This window comes from Orcinus orca, chromosome 14 (genome assembly GCF_937001465.1).
Source record: "Orcinus orca chromosome 14, mOrcOrc1.1, whole genome shotgun sequence".
Lineage (NCBI taxonomy): Eukaryota > Metazoa > Chordata > Mammalia > Artiodactyla > Delphinidae > Orcinus > Orcinus orca.
Window position 1 is genome coordinate 54,117,198 of NC_064572.1, and position 16,268 is coordinate 54,133,465.

The window sequence follows — 16,268 nt, forward strand, 5'->3', positions numbered from 1 at the left end:
GCTACTGCTCCTAGCTACTTAGTCTCTACCTTGATGCTACCGCAGATCCTTGAAGGCCAAATCGTTCATAGTCTCCTCCGTAAATGTCCTTCACCAGCTTATCAACATTGGTGCTGTCGCCTTTAGCTGCCATTTCCAGAGCTTCTTCAAAGGTCTCACAACCAGTCAGCAAGCAACATAGGCCTAGGAATGTTCCACCTCCAAGACTGAAGGAACAATAAGGTTTATTTTTTAAGTTTTACTTTAAGAGATGCCCATCCAAGTCCCCAACTACATCAATATCACTAATATGGGTTAATAAGAACAGAAGAAAAACAAAGGGGCACTTGAATCAAAGTGCTGGGTGAAAAAGAGCTTTAGGGTAGATTGGATAAAAAAAGAGGGCAGAGACTAAAAGAAACATCAAGGAAAACTCGCCCTGAAGTTTAAGAACAAAACCAGAGAAAGACTCTCACTGATTTCCGTTGTGAGACCTTGAACTAGCCACTGACCTAAGTGCTTCATGCAATCTTCCCACCTATAAAATGGGGCCAAATCATGATCTATCTCCCTTATTTGCATGGTCTGAAAGCAGCAAATAACCAGAGAAATGACCTCTATTAAAAAGAAAAAATACAAACATATGTAGCTAAACAAATACTTAGAAAAAGAAACTGTGTGTACCTGAAGCACAGTTCATATCTATAGAGACAAACTCTGTGGTGACAAAACTGAACTGGGACGCTGCGCGGAATAGCTGGCCCCCAAGCTGTATCTTTCATCTGACCTTGCTTCTCTAGCAGAAATAATTTCATTTAAGCTCCTCAAAAATTTCAAAAAGGAAACCACCGATGGATCTCATATTGGATTTTTTTCTAGTAAACTCTAGAAAAGGTTATTAGTACTTTACTTACCACCCAATAGTCAAAGAATAGTAACAAAGATCTTAAAATGGTTTCAATGCTCAAACCATGTTTTAAAAGCTTTCAGTTGTTTGGGGGGAAATTCTTCTAAAATAGTCTTTTGAGAAAAAAATTAGAAACCAATTATGATAGTTGAAAGTGAACTCAATTGTGTATTAATATCAAAGTTACCTGAGGGGAAGTAAAGCAGATTCAGAGTAAAGCTGTCACCAGTGAGCTCCTGGCAGGAAAGAGCACTGATATGGCCATGAATGGGCCTTACTCTTTACCTACTAGACAGAAGAGCAAATGCACATCAATTTGTTCTGAAGCCTCAAGAGCTGCTAGCCCTGGGAATTCCACATGTGTTTGGCTACTGGCTTTTAAGAGAAAATTCAAGTTGAGATCGAGGTTATTTTTAAAACTTAAATTTGAAAAAAGAAAATTTAGGGTAAATTATACTGACTGTCAATAACTGTTACCAAGAAGGCACCAGATTATAGACACACGGTTCTTTAAATCACATCTAAGGACTAACTGTGATATTTCTTAAATAGTGATTCTTACAAAAATACATACTTGATTGAAGTGATGGGTCCTCATGGAAAATTAGGTAGCTGGGCACAAGTCACCGTATCCAAACTGTAGGTGCAGTACCACAAGGACAAAAAGAGCTCTGTGGGCATTATTGCCTTGACACCTCAGTCACAGTAGAAAGTTTGGATTCCCTCTAAGAAAGTTTGTCTTCATTTACATTTAACAGGGCACCTCATGCGACGTCGTTAGTTTCAGTCTACCCTAGAAAGCTAGCGTGGCTTAATGGGAACACTTTTTGGTTTGCGTGTCATCTGAATTTGCCTTGTTTTCTCTCTTTATCTTCTTTTAAAAGGCTTGGCTCACATTTCTAGTTCCTTCCTTTCATCCACACTAATAACCTTTCTTTGAATATCAGGTATTTGGATTCATCAAGGTGTTCAACAACCAACTCCAAACATAGGCACCTGAAGACACTGGCTGACTTAGAAAGAAGGCAACTCATCATCTGATGTGTTGGTATGAGTGAAAAAGGACATGCGCTTTGTATGACTGGAAAGTGACAGGTGACTCCAGACAGAATTGGAGTTGAATGGAGAAAGCGAGCATGGATTGGCACAGCTGGAGTACTGCAGATAGGAGGAAAGAATGCACGGTTGCAGAAGAGCACTTTATTGACCTCCTTAACCTGCTAACCACTCTCTAGTCTAGTGATTCTCTCATAATCAGATACATGTTTGTTTCAGCAGACACACAGCAAGATTCTCAGCAAATCAGAGACCAAAACATCATTTTTTTAAAAAAAACCAACCAACTTGTAGTGAGGAATTTTCGGAAGAAGTAGAAGAATCCAATTACTTAATTATCCATGCCCTTAAAACTGATTCCAAAAGAATGAAATGAGCTGCACTGTTCGTTTCACTGAAGTTTTAAAATTCTTTTCATTCCTCTTTTAATAGATTACACATTCTAACAATGTTAGCTGTTAAGTTCTGTTTTTTCAGTTGACTTCTGTAATAAAATTGGAGTTGGTCAACAGAAATGTTGCTACTAATCTAGGATGCAGTAAAGTTACAGATAACACTGAAACAAACCATTTAAAATCACATGCTTAAAAGAAAACGGATATCCTGTAATGATGTGGCTTCCTAAAAATAAAAATGCTGAATGGGAAAATAGGGTATATGAGAATAACAAAAAACCTAGAGTTATAGCTATCACAGTAGGAGTAACAAAATTAAAACTGAAGCCTTTGCTTAAATCAGTGATTCCCAAAGTGTATTCCACACACAGATGTTCACTGCTGACCAAAATACAGGCACACCTCATTTTCCTCTGCTGCCCTTTATTACGCTTTGCAGATATTGCATTTTTTACAAATTGAAGGTTTGCAGCAATCCTGCATCCGCAAGTCTATCGGTGCCATTTTTCCAACAACATTTGCTCACTTTGTGTCTCTGTGTCACATTTTGGGTAATTCTCCCAATATTTCAAATTTTAAAATTATTATTCTATTTGTTATGGTGATCTGTGATGTTTGGTGCTACTATCGATAAGGACTATTACCCACCGAAGGCTTAGATGATGGTTAGCATTTTTTAGCAATAACATATTTTTTAATAAAGGCATATATATTTTTAAAACGTAATTCTAGTGCACACTTAACAGACTACAGTACAGTGTAAACACAACATTTATATGCACTGAGAAACCAAAAAATTCGTGTGATTCGCCTTATGGCGATACTCGCTTATTGCGGAGGTCTGGAATGGAACCTGCAGTATCTCCGAGGTATGCCTCTAGTTTACATCAGTGGTTTTCTAACTTGGATCAAAAAAAACCTTTGGCAGAACAACTCTGGTTGGACAAGATCTGGGGCCCAGAGACTTGATATTTCATTCCCCTCCCCCACCTGTGGCAGCCCCAGAAAGGGCTCTCTAGGAACCTTCAGTCTCCTGCAGCACCTTTCCAAAACTACTGGTTAAAGAGAGCTTGTAAGGAAGCTTGGGCATCCACACAGGATTTGTTGATGTTGCAAATCAGTGATCATTAACTGGCATTTACCAGTAACTGGAATGGACAGGCATTATTGCACATGTGACAGATATCAAACGTCACAATTGGGCTTGTTATTCAAAGACAACCCAGATCCTTAGAACCCCCAAGTTTGAGAGAGCGTACCTGTGATATAATTCATGAATTTGTTAAGTGTTAATGAACAAAATTATAAATATCTCTCATTCTGGAAAATGTTTAGCTTGTTGTTACCTTGAGACTAGCTCTACCAATTCAATGGCTCCTTTGGGGAAGCAGTTTGTAGTTTCTTAAAAATTATACCTTTCTCAGGAGATCACTCTCTCAAGGTAAAACCAGCTCAGCCGAATTCTTCGTTTGTCTCGGACAGTTCTGACAGTCCTAATGAGGCCACGGGGCCCGTTGTGATGCTCATGTGAGCAAGTAAGGTTAGTGCTGTATTCTCAGTGAGAAAATGTATTGACTAGCGGCAATTAACGTACACACCAAAGCCTATATTCCGGACACAAGCAGGATCGGTCAGAATGTGTGGTTCAGGGTTTCTTAACACCACTAACTGTTAACATTTGGGGCTTGATACTTTTTTTGCTGTGGGGGACTGACCAATGCACTGTAGGATACTTAGCAGCGCCCCTAACCTCTGGTCACTAGATGCCATTATCATTGCACCTCCAGTTGTGACAACCAAAAAATGTCTCCAGACGTTGCCAAACGTCCCCTGGGGGCCTCAATCTTCCCTTCCCCAGTGGTGAACCACTGATGTCTGCAGAACCCATCACAAGTCATGCCAATACAGGAGAAAAGCAGTGCTCTCCTCCTAACGGGTGAGTAGAACTGCAGAATTTCAGTACTGGAAAAGCTTGTAAAACTAAGAAACAACTCACTCACTTCATGGCACAAACAAGGAAACTGAGGCCCAGAGAAGTTACGTGATATCTTCATCTATCAAAAAGAAGGGTTTCAATACCATGTTTCAAAGCACACAACACTAGTTCCTTAAGTTGTTCTTCCAAAACTGGGCTCTGTGTTCCAATAAGTTGAAGAAACACTTCATACCAAATCTTCTTATAAGTAAGGAAAACCTGTTTAATTTTGTTTATACTACAATTTCTCAAAGACTTCTGACCCTGGGTCTTTTTCCCATGTTGAATCCCCATTAACAGGAAGCTGAGCCCACGTGCCCTTGGGGAGTGTGTACATTAAGAAACATGGTACTCTGCTCTGCTCTAGTTGCAGGGCTGTTTTCCCATCCACTGCACTCCCAAATTCCCTGTGAGGTGTGCTGACTATTCCAGTTTGCAGCTGGAGCATTTACCTGAGGGTAAAAAACACTCTTTGTAAACCCAACCTGGCTCACTGATTGGAATGACTATTTCAAGCAATTCTTCCTGTGCTAGGCACCAAGGTACTTCCAGAAAGAAGCCCTCTTTGACCATCCCAAGCATCCTTCCACCTGGATTCTACTGTGTGTGTGGTCCCTGCCATTCACCTGGCACTTAATATGTCTGCCTTTGGGAAAATTTCTGGTATGTGCAACACTTTTTCCCACAACCTCACCAGTATCCAACCAAGGCTGTGTTTTATTAACCTTTCTATAAATCACCCTGTGTAACATATCCAATAGATCCTTTTTGGTTGGCTGAGGAGGGTAAGATCTTTCTTTTAAAAATGTATTAAATATAAATAACCTTTTCAGAAAGTGGTCTTCAAGGAAGAGGCCTGGGTTTAAGCACAAAAAGGTTCTTCTAGTGGAAACCACGTTTACCTGGTCCCTGTAACTCTTTTATAGTTGTCCTTGGAGTACACTGCTAGGATGCTGACACCTGAGCCCATGTTCACCAGCAACATAGGGTACGGGTTATCCAGACAGTACGGCCTTTTTTGACACAATTCGGGATTTGTGGGATTTTCAAAATAGTAACATTCCGGCTTGCCGTTGAAGCCAACAGAGTCAACGTAAAGCAGGCCCTGAATCAGACAGTCCAGTTCGTCCAGTTTGTGGAGCTGAAGGTCAGCAATCTGAAAGAGAAGGAACCCTTGTGAGAGAGACCACTACCACCTCAGGGGAAGCCCCCGGAAGCTTTCAGCTGAACTTAACATGTGTCATGAACAGGAAAAGCACGGAAACATCCTTCAAGCACCACGCTGTGAAATCTTGTTGAGAACCAGTCATTCCACTGGTAAGGCAGCCTTTACCGGATGTCGTGTCTACCCACGGTGCCTGCTGAGACACAGGACCCTACCTGATAGCTGGCAAGGAAGCCACTAGCACGTGGGGTAGGCAGAAGGGTTGCCCCTGAAAGTTACGTCCATGTCCTAATTTTCAGAACCTGTGAGTGCTGCCTTATTTGGAAAAAGGGTCTTTGCAGGTGTGATTCAGTGAAGAATCTTGAGATGCAGAGGGCATCCTGGGTTATCTGGGTGGGCTCTAAGTCCACTGACAGTTTCCTTACGAGACACAGGAAAGATCTGACACAGAGGAGAAGGCCGTGTAAAGACGCGAGGCAGAGCCTGGAGAACTGCACCACAGGCCAAGGAAGGCCGATGGCCACCAGACGCTGGGAGAGGCAGAGAATGGATTCTGCCCAGGAGTCTCTGAAGGAAGTGTGGTCCTGCCAACACCTTGATTTCGGCCCTCTGGCCTCCAGAATTATGACTGAGTAAATTTCCGTTGTTTTAAGCTGCTAGGTTTGTGGTAATTTGTCAGAGCAGTCACAGGACTGTTAGAGCACTCACCCAGCATACCTCAGGGTGAGGCAAGTGAGAAATGTTCTGAAAGCAGAAAGGCTCCTACACTTCTTGGCAGGATACGGAGTCCTGAGGGAGGCATGTGAGCCTGGGAGCTGGGGACAATCTCCTCTGAGCCCACACAGCCCAACTCTCCTTTTCCCAAGCCTGGGCTTTGGAGTTCGACAGACCTGGCTTTGAAAGCTATAACTCCCACTCTTACCTAATTGAGGGATGTGGGGCAAGTTACTTAACTTCTCAAGCCTCAGTTTCCTCCTCTGTAAAATGGGAATAATACCCACAGTGCAGTATTGTGAAGGTTACATGATAATAATATATGTAAAATGTTAACACAGGGCTTAGCAAGTGCAAAGGACTCAAAAAATATTGACTCTTTTATTAATAGCTGAGGTGGTCCCAGAGTGTCCTTTCATGCTCCTATGAAACAAAAATTCCTATTCTCCTAGGTACGGGGGAAAAAAGTAAAGGGGAATAAGCTGGCTGAGGGCTAGCCTTAGCAGAGGATGGGTACTTTGCATCCTCAAAAGTTTATTCACGATCCTCAAGAGTGATATTACTGCTGGTCCAAAAAAAAAAAAAGAATCTAACATTCACCAACATGAAACTGAGCCAATGATGGAAGATCATTTTTAAGTTCTAATTTAAATTTAAAAAATCTCTTTAAGAAAATAATAACTGGTACTTATATTTACTATATGCCAAGCACCTGTACTAGATCATTTAATTCTCACAAAAACCCTATGAGGAGGTATTGTTATCCTAACTCTATGGTTAAGGCTCATAGAGCTTAAGTAATTTTCCCTAAGTGATACAACTAGCAAACGCCTCCTGATAACGCGCTGTTCTTCTCTTGTCTTCATTCATAATGAGTCCTGCTTCTGGGATCTGGAAACCACCTACACAACTACTATACTTAGATATTTTGCCCCAAAAGCATCATCTTCATTATAAAAGTTAACAGCTAGAAGAAAACTTTTGACTTTTTATCACTCACCTGAATGTCCCATTCAACAAAAATCCACTGAAGCTATACCTGCAGAGCAGAATTAGTTAGAATAGGTTACCAGCAAGGTGGTAGACGTTTTGGTTTTTTTTAACATCTTTAAAAATATGGAACGCTTCACAAATTTGCGTGTCATCCTTGCGCAGGGGCCATGCTAATCTTCTCTGTATCGTTCCAATTTTTAGTATATGTGCCGCCAAAACGAGCACTAGACGTTTTCTTGATACGCAGAAACAATCGTTCTAAATGACACTTGGTGATAAAGTTCATCTATCTCATAAGTGATTTTGAACATTTCATTTTTCACCAAGTGGAACTTTTGGGTGAGATGCATGTCATGATTCACGTGTTCAGGGGGTAATACTATAGGTATAAGGCTATCTGGAGACCTAAACACTATAGTGACACAGCCATGGAAACGCTACCTCCTCATCCTCCGGGATTCCCTGGCCCTATCAACGTCTTCCAACGCGCTCATAGCGTGGGTCACATTCTGGCTTGTTTTTGGTTCAGTGGGTGCCCCTGAGCACCACGCTCAAAGGCTTGTCCATAATAATGGCTTAATAAACATTTCTTAAATGCAACAGGGAAAACTGTCCCCTCCTGGATCACCACAAACTGAAAAGTAGCGATTTCATCACCCAGTCTTGGGGCCATAGGTTCACCTGCTTAAAAATTAATCGGAGGTCCATCAACAATATTGACAGCAGTGCCCAGAACCAACATCACAAACACGAACAGTGACACCATCTGTTCAGGGGACATCCTGAAACTATGTTCGGGAAAAAGAAAAACCTGTCAGGGCAAGTAAACAAAGCACGTAGCTTTGCTCTGAAGGGAAAGATCTCACCTTTCCCCTCAAAATCACTTTCAAATAAAGTGCTAGCAGCAAACGAACATCTCTTCTATAACATTTCACTGAGGGATGGATATTTCTGAAGCCTGAGGTCATGCATCCCCAAACTGGGAAACAGAAATATTAGTCACTTTCATGGAGACCTATGGAGACCTCCCTCAAAGGTCTTTTCCATCCAGGAATACAGACAGGCTCCCAAGTGTAAGCGATGAGTCAAATCATTACTTGGACAGGATGTTCAGATCCCAGCTATGGAGAAACGCTCTTTCTTTGGGTTTAGTTTTCTTTATACCAGGGTAACAAAAGAAAATGCTGCAGGAGCCAATAAAGGAGTGAAGTCCCTTGACTAAATGTTAAAGTAACAGAATGATGGGGATTGTGGCCCACAGACAATCCACACGTATTTAAAATTCACTGCAGCCCGTTGTTGCCATGTGGTAATAAGGGCTTAATGTTGCCAAATGATTCTATTTCTCAAGAGCTGGAAACCCAGATTTTTATGTGAAAACTTCCAATTTTTAAATGCTGGCAGCTAGTTTTAAATTAAAAAAAAAAAAACCATCAGATCCAGCAAACATGCAGATGAAGCTTCAGCTAATGTGAACATAACCTTGTCACCAAGGCGTGCTGGTAAATGTTTAACAACCAGCTCTCTGGGAGCAAATGCCCTGGTTTATAGCATTTACCAATTTCCATGGTATAATCACTCCCACCATAGCCAACTTCAAGCTACCAACACGATGTCACTAAACACAGCGTTGGGAAGACACAATGCGCTCTCATGCACACAATGGGCTCTCGTGAACCAGTAGGAGCTGATTTCAGCACCCCACTGCTTGTGACTCTCCTTAGCACTTTTGGAAAGTATGAGTTCTGCCAATTCCTAAATCATTAAGCTTAAACTATTCCCCAAACTTAACACCAACAAACCAAACTTGCCCTAAGACTCAAACTCTGTAAATAACGGAAGTAGGGGAAGAAATAAAGTAAAAAAAGTAATTTTTTTTTCAAACTACTACTATGATAAACTAACTTTGCTTTGCCTAGTCCCAAAGTCACCCAAGCAAGCATGGGTGCAGTGGGGTTCTCAAATTTTAGGTGCCATCAGAATCACCTGGGGGGCTTGTTAAATCACAGATCGCTGGGTCCCACTCCCAGAGTTTCTGATTGCATGTCTAACAATATCGCCAGGTGATGCTGACGCTGTTAGTCCTAGGACCACACAGACTTTGGAGCTGAAGAGCTGGGATTAATGCATGACCCCACTCCAGTACAGTGACAACAGGCCTTCAATAAAATCACATACTCTCCCCAATAGGAGCTGCCTTGGCTAACCTGCAGGGCTGTTTTCAAGAATCCAGTGAGATGGCTGTGTGAACATGCTTTGGAAACATGAGTTATACATGCATTTTATATAAGAAGTAAAATAATTCAGGTCTTCTTATCTCAAGTTGAAATACATTTGGAAACATCATTTCCAAACCGAAAACTCTAATTTCTCAAAGGAATTCAGTGATTCCCTGTATGATGAAATTAAAAAAATATGGATTCTAAACACATGTTCAGGATACTCTAAGAGGTTCTCCTTATGTGCTTCAGTCTGTCCAAAATAAATACTATTACATATAAGATGGCTAAACAACAAGGTCCTACTGTATAGCACAGGGAACTATATTCAATACCCTGTGATAAACCAGAATGGAAAAGAATATGAAAAAGAATGTATATATATGTATAACTGAATCACTCTGCTGTATAGCAGAAATTAATGCAACATTGTAAATCAACTAGACTTCAATAAGATAAACTTAAAAAGTAACTAAATAAATAGCTGAGTAAATAAATCTGGTAAAAACCATCCCAGGAGGTCCCATACCTACTCTCTATGGACCTACCCCAAACCAGTCCCATCACTCTCCTGTGCTTGAGAAATGAGTCACCAAATCGTTCTGCACAAAATGAATAAAATACGCATCTGTGTGATACCCCACGCTTCCCAAGGTGCTTTTGCTGACCCTGGCTCCATAAATCATAATGGAAGTGGCAGAAAAGGTTATCTTACTCAACCAAGAACAATTTGCATATAAAATGGTTGACTCTGAATTATAAATTACACTCGGGGCTCTTTTCTCCTCACACAGGACAGCTAACTGAGACCTGAGAGAGAGAGAAATTTCAAATGTGTTCCATGAGTGAGAAAAATAACAAAACCTCAAAGATGGCTTCTTCCTCCTGGCACCCAGTGATAAAAGGGGTACACGAATGGCCAAAAGGGTCGAGCCAGAATGAAGTGTAGGATGACGGTATCTACAAAGCTTATGCTCCTGCGATATCACAAATCAGTTCCTGGATTAATAATAGGAACCCAGCTAATAATGAATGGTCTACCTAGATTTAGAATTTCACACATCCACAATTACCTTATTATCCCCTCCTGATGACTTTTCCACCATTATTAACTTTTTTCGGTTGTGTCCTTGGAGATTTCTGGCTTAATGAAGGCCAATTCTTAAGTCCTCACACCTTGAAAAAAATGTAGTGAAGCTATAAGAGAATCTTTTACTGTTCCCTAAATCTCATGTAAACCCAGTAAGATTGTTGTTATATCCTGCTTGTTTAGACGGTGGGTATTTTCGTCTAAAAAAGGAAAAGAGTCACTTCTAACTTGTAATAAATGTTAGTCTTGAACTGAACAAAACTTACAAGGAAAAGTATCTCTTGTAATGAAGAGCTAAGTGGACAAAAGGGATGACTTTTTTCTAAAAATTTTCTATCATTAGAATACTTTGCATTCTAAATAGGACTCCTGTTGAAGTTGGGAAGTGTACTTGTGGATGAAAATATTAGATTTGGTACATAAAATATTCTGGTAGGTTATTTAAAACAACACTCGCAGAACATAGACAGTGGGGAGAAACACAAAGTTCAATGAAATCTACAGGATTAAGTGCCCTGGTATACAACCACATGGGAGCCTCCCCTTTGAGAACCACTTTCTCAAATTGTAGGATTCTTCACTGGCCTACCAATCTCTTGGAGCATATGTTGTTTAAGTTTGTCTTTTGTGTTCCATTTTGTTGAATCATTAATTTTGAAGGCAAACTTTTGCCAGGCAGAAATTTGTTTGTGACAGTGATCCTAAAATGTTGAAGGAAGGAAGGAGAGAGGGAGGGAGGGAGGGAGGAAGGAAGGAAGGAAGAGGGGAAAGGAAGAAGGAGGAAGGAAAAAAAGAAAGAAAAAGGAAGAAAGAAATGCAGCTTTGTTCAACTGAAAGTATTCTACACAGGGGTCTAGTTTAATGCTTGTCTCGTGGCTTTGTAACCCTTTCTTGTACATTCTAAAATTGATGAAGACTAGTTAACATTATCTAAGGATTTAAATACATTTACTATATATGAAAAGGACACAGTCATCAGACATAAAAATTGCTAACTATTCAGGGTCGGCTGAACACCATTTAGATAGCCCTAGTTACTCGAGTTTTTAAAATACATGTCTGCAAACTTGTATTATGCTCAAAAGAGTGATTTTATATAACAACGACAGGACTTTACAGGTATGTACATACACTGCTTTATTATTTGTCAGATTGTTTACTACATAGTATAGTAGTATATATTGATCCTTTACAACTTAGTGTGCACCTTCAATTTCCCATTCTGGAAAAGGGAAGAGCTTGGATACATTATACCTAAGGGCCTTAGCACTTACTAACCCTAACTGTTCCCCATACCAGCCTGGTTTGCTCTATTTCTTCTTCGGGTTCCTACTCCAATGTTACCTCATCACACAAAGACCTGCCCAGCACTTCCTATCCCCCTTACCTATTTATTTTCCCCACTTATTGCCATTTGATATACTCCATAATCACTTATTTGATTATTGACCATCTCCCTGCACTAGAATATAAGCTCCAGGAAGGCAGGGGCTTTGTTTTGTTCATAACAGTACTTGTTGCATTGATAGAGTATGATAAATACTTGTTGAATGAGAATGAATGCTTAGGAAAGAGAATGATAAAACCTATTCATCCTCACAAACTTTGGAAGGATCGGGGCATATCACTTACTGACAGACGGGCTACAGGAAGAGATCTGTCTTCAATTGTCTTCACTTTGGCCAAGACTGAGCATGGAAATAGAAGGCAGGCTATATAATACTTTCTTTTATAGATGGCCAGGCTGTTAGGCAAATACTCCAAACTTGCTCCCTGCACTGGTCTGTTCATTAGGCTCCAGAAACTTCCTGAAGGAGCAGAGGCTTCATTATCTTGGCCGTAATAAGATATGACCTTTCTCAGTTCAGAAACTTGAGAAACACACTTGCTCGTGGCCAACACAGATTGAGTAACTTTCTGGAATCCAGGGCATTACCCAAGAGGAGGGACGGAGACTTTGATGGAGTTTGCTTAAATGTCCCAGGTCACCTTGGTACACTTCAGGCTCCCTAGTGGAGATGGACACAGAGGACATCCTTGAGGGACCTGGGGAGCTCACAGCGCTAGGGGTGGGTCAGCACTTCCTGAATCAGAATTGAGCCGACACCCAGCTCTCACCTAGGGGACGGTATTTAGCGCCTCTTCATCTCTCTTTAGCTTTAGTTTCCTTATCCGCCTAAACACCTTACTGCCACTTTCTGAAAATGATGAAACTGAGGCCCACAGGAGGGACATGTCTTGCCCAGTCACCCAGCTAGTTAAATGCAGAAACAGCACTAGAATTCAGGATCAGTGCTTTTTCATTTATGAATTTGAACTTAATTTTCATGCCCCTGGATCTCAACTTTCTCAGTTTCAAAACTCTTCAATCATTGGGTCCCTTTAGTGGGAAAAAGATCCCATGGATCATTTAAGTAAGTGGCAGTGTCAGATTCTGCTGGCAAGGGAAAGGGGCACAGGAGGAAAAGCCAAAACCTGCATATAATCAATCTGACTTAATATAATGCTCTAGGGCTCTATTGCCAGCTCTTGTAGAAACCACTTATCAATGAGATAAATGATGTTACTTTTGATGATGCAAATAAAATTTGCAATTATAGCTTTATTAAGTACCATGAATAATGCATTGATTTATTAATTTATTCATGAATGATAAACTTTCTGGCGAGACGAATCCCCACATCTTCCAACCCTTCCTTCTCCTATGTTCAATCACTACTGTGAATTGAATTCTCTTTATTTTCTCTATCGTTTCTCTTTCTTCTCATTTTATTCCCTGTGAGATGAAGCTAGACAGTATAGAGATTATCTTGACTGTAGAAATGGGGAAATTGGAACACATAGGTGTTAGGGATTGCTTAACAAAGAGAAAGTTAGGACTCCATGTCACCCATCCATATCTTCCACTTAGCCAACTTTGTCAAGTCTAAAGAAGCAACACTGCCAGTCAGGATATAGTATTATTCTTATTATGCAGAGCCATACTCGCTAAATCACGTTCACCAATAAAGCAATTCACCTCCAAACAATGTCAAAGATTTCATTTTTGTTTGTGAGCAAAACTTCTGAAGGACATTCATAAAATACAAATGATACAGAGCAAATGGGTAGAAAGAAGTAATCATTTTTAGTAAGATGCGTAGAAAGCCTTTCCTGCAGGCCTCAGTCTATGTATCTATGAAACTGGCACAACGATTATGGTTTTCATGAAACATAAGAGTCTGTGGAAAACTAAAATACTTCAGAAGGGGATTTACATCACCTTGTCTTTGGCATATTGTGCAGAAGTAATTGTAACAAAAATGATGAGGACGACCAATATGTATTGAGCACTAAGTGCTGGGTACATATTATCTCATTCAATCCTTCATGTAACAACCCTATGAGGCAGAAACTATTTTTACTCTCCTATAGATGAGGAAACTGAGGCACAGAGGGGTGAAGTAAGCTTGTCCAAAGTCCCAAGCCTAGTGGTCAGGTTCTTCCATAAGAGATGCCATGATCATGGCCATGGGAGAGGTTTTCTTTCTTTCTCTAAGAGGTGGTTTTGTTGTTTGCAGGGGGGTAAAGCGGACCTACCGTTCTGAAGTCCTCTTCGAACTTAAAAGCCCCGCCTCCCGTGGCACACAGAGTGGTGTGGAGGCTGGAGAAGTTCTTCTCGCTGCCCATCTGGATGAACCTGTGCATCGCGCAGCTGGGAAAGCGGATGAAATGCAGGTTCCCCTTCCGCCCACACATGGTCAAGTTTTTCAGTTCCAGGTGAACGTCTCGGATCCCGGTTTTCCCGTAAGCCGTGTTCGAAGTCAAATACTTCCTGATGCTCTTCAGGTTCTCCACTTCCTCTTGTTCCTCTTCAGCTGTAATATCCTTCGGTTCAAAGTAGACCAATTTAACCAGCGTCCCACCGATATCCATGCCGAACCACGGGAACGCTAGCAGACAGAAAGACAGAGTGCCCTTGAATTCTGGACAAAGAAATGGGCCGTCTTTGAATAGTCAATAATGAAATGCAGTGGTGTTGCATCTATAGCTGCATTTACCATGCAGTTTACCTGAATTCAACTATAGGTGCCTAAAAGAGACAGGCGAGGAGAAATTCACACATTTAAATGGTGTCCATGATTCTGCCTACATTTCATTCAGAATCGGCCTCGGAATTGAATATGAGATGAGAATAAGATTCCCTAAGCCAGTCTCAATTCCCACGTGGTTCTCAGGGCTCCAGAAACTCACCAAATAGAGTTAACTCCCATACTTAAAGATACATATTTTGCATACACTCTGGCTCCCAAATGCTATTTTATCAGAATCTCAGCCAAAGAAAACAGTGATCTGTTCTGATGCCAGAGGAAACGCTGGCTATGCTAAGTGTACCAAGAGATGGTACGTTGACCTCTACGCCTCACCGTGTCTTCCTAGCTCATTCTTCGATGATCATTTTTACAGCATTCAATTTTTGCCTTCATGTGCTGACTTTATATGACATGACTCCACTGCTTTAATCTACAGAATAAATAGGAAGGAGAAAGGAGAGAGAGTGGGCTGTGAGCGCTGAGGGGCACACATGATGATCCCTATGGCGACAGGATTCTCAAAAGAACAGCTTGAGCTACAACTCATTTCTTTCTTTATTAAGGAGAGAAACTCTCTCCACCTCAAATGGCCCGCCTAGAAGTCCTCACCTCACCCATGTGTCCTCTGCCACAGATTCTGATTTAATTCTGAGGGAGGATCTAGGCACGAGCTTTTTTTTTTTTTTTTACATTCCCCAGAGGTTCCAACTTGCAGGCTTGCAAACAGCTAAGCCACAAGAACCATGACCACTGAGAGTCAAGCCCACAAATAGCATAGCTCCTGACCAGGTTTGCAACACAAAGGCATGTTTTGTGTTTTTTATATATATATATATATATATATATATATATATATATATATATATATATATATATATATATATATATATATTTTGCGGTACGCGGGCCTCTCCCGTTGCGGAGCACAGGCTCTGGACGCGCAGGCTCAGCGGCCATGGCTCACGGGCCTAGCCGCTCCGCGGCATGTGGGATCTTCCCGGACCGGGGCACGAACCCATGTTCCCTGCATCGGCAGGCGGACTCTCAACCACTGCGCCACCAGGGAAGCCCTGTGTTGTATTTTTATATATAAATATATATTTATATTTTAATCTGCTGGAGAGGCTTATCTATGACAAAATGAATTTCCATCGTAATTATTTTCATTGTTATTAAGAGAACGGGCTGAGCTCCCTGAACAGGCTGACTTTATTTAGAGGCAACCTGGAAAGTTAACGCTGGGCTGTCATATGTTCTGTAATGAACACAGGGCAAACCCAAGTGGGAATCCAAAATTTGGAGTCTCCCTTTTCACCTTCCTCAGCAGACTCCATGGGCTAAAGCTGAAACCTCTATTAAAACTGAGTCTAAAGACTCAAGAAGTAAAAGTGGCTTCTTTCAAAAAGCTTATTTTATTCAGCCCTAGGGAACATCCATTTGAGCCCTGGTCAAACTGTGCACATTACACCTAGAGATTACATGGCCAGGAACATACCTGGGACCTAGAGGGCTTCTTTTTTCTAGGCAGCCCCACTATTAAGCTCTCTTCATGGGTACACTGGGGAGGGAGGAGGAAGGAGTACATAGGAGGAAGCCATTCCTGAACAGAATCTTCTCTCCTGTGCTTCCCTGTTGTCATTTTAGCTGTGATCCAAGCCAGCTGCTCCACACTTAGTAAGCAGTAACTCTAATGGTATAGAAA

The 16,268-nt window shown here is 41.2% G+C and overlaps 1 protein-coding gene and 1 non-coding gene across 8 annotated transcripts in view; both read right to left on the bottom strand.

Moving 5' to 3' along the window:
* Positions 1–16,268, bottom strand: part of PANK1 (pantothenate kinase 1) — a 110,772-nt gene that overhangs the window by 13,396 nt on the left and 81,108 nt on the right. For 3 of the 7 annotated variants that reach the window (XM_033404849.2, XM_004279384.3, XM_033404848.2), the window contains 3 exons: positions 14,073–14,425; positions 5,215–5,468; positions 30–206 (listed from right to left, as the gene is read on the bottom strand). In XM_033404849.2, the coding sequence (XP_033260740.1) occupies positions 30–206; positions 5,215–5,468; positions 14,073–14,408 (767 nt within the window). In that variant the 5' untranslated portion in view covers positions 14,409–14,425. Of the gene's footprint in view, positions 1–29; positions 207–5,214; positions 5,469–10,476; positions 10,674–14,072; positions 14,426–16,268 lie in introns of those variants that run through there. The other 4 variants (XM_033404853.2, XM_033404858.2, XM_033404852.2 and 1 more) reach the window with 2 other exon arrangements.
* LOC117196444 (U6 spliceosomal RNA) lies at positions 7,302–7,409 on the bottom strand. The gene has a single exon (XR_004476624.1). It is a non-coding gene; the product is annotated as a U6 spliceosomal RNA (small nuclear RNA).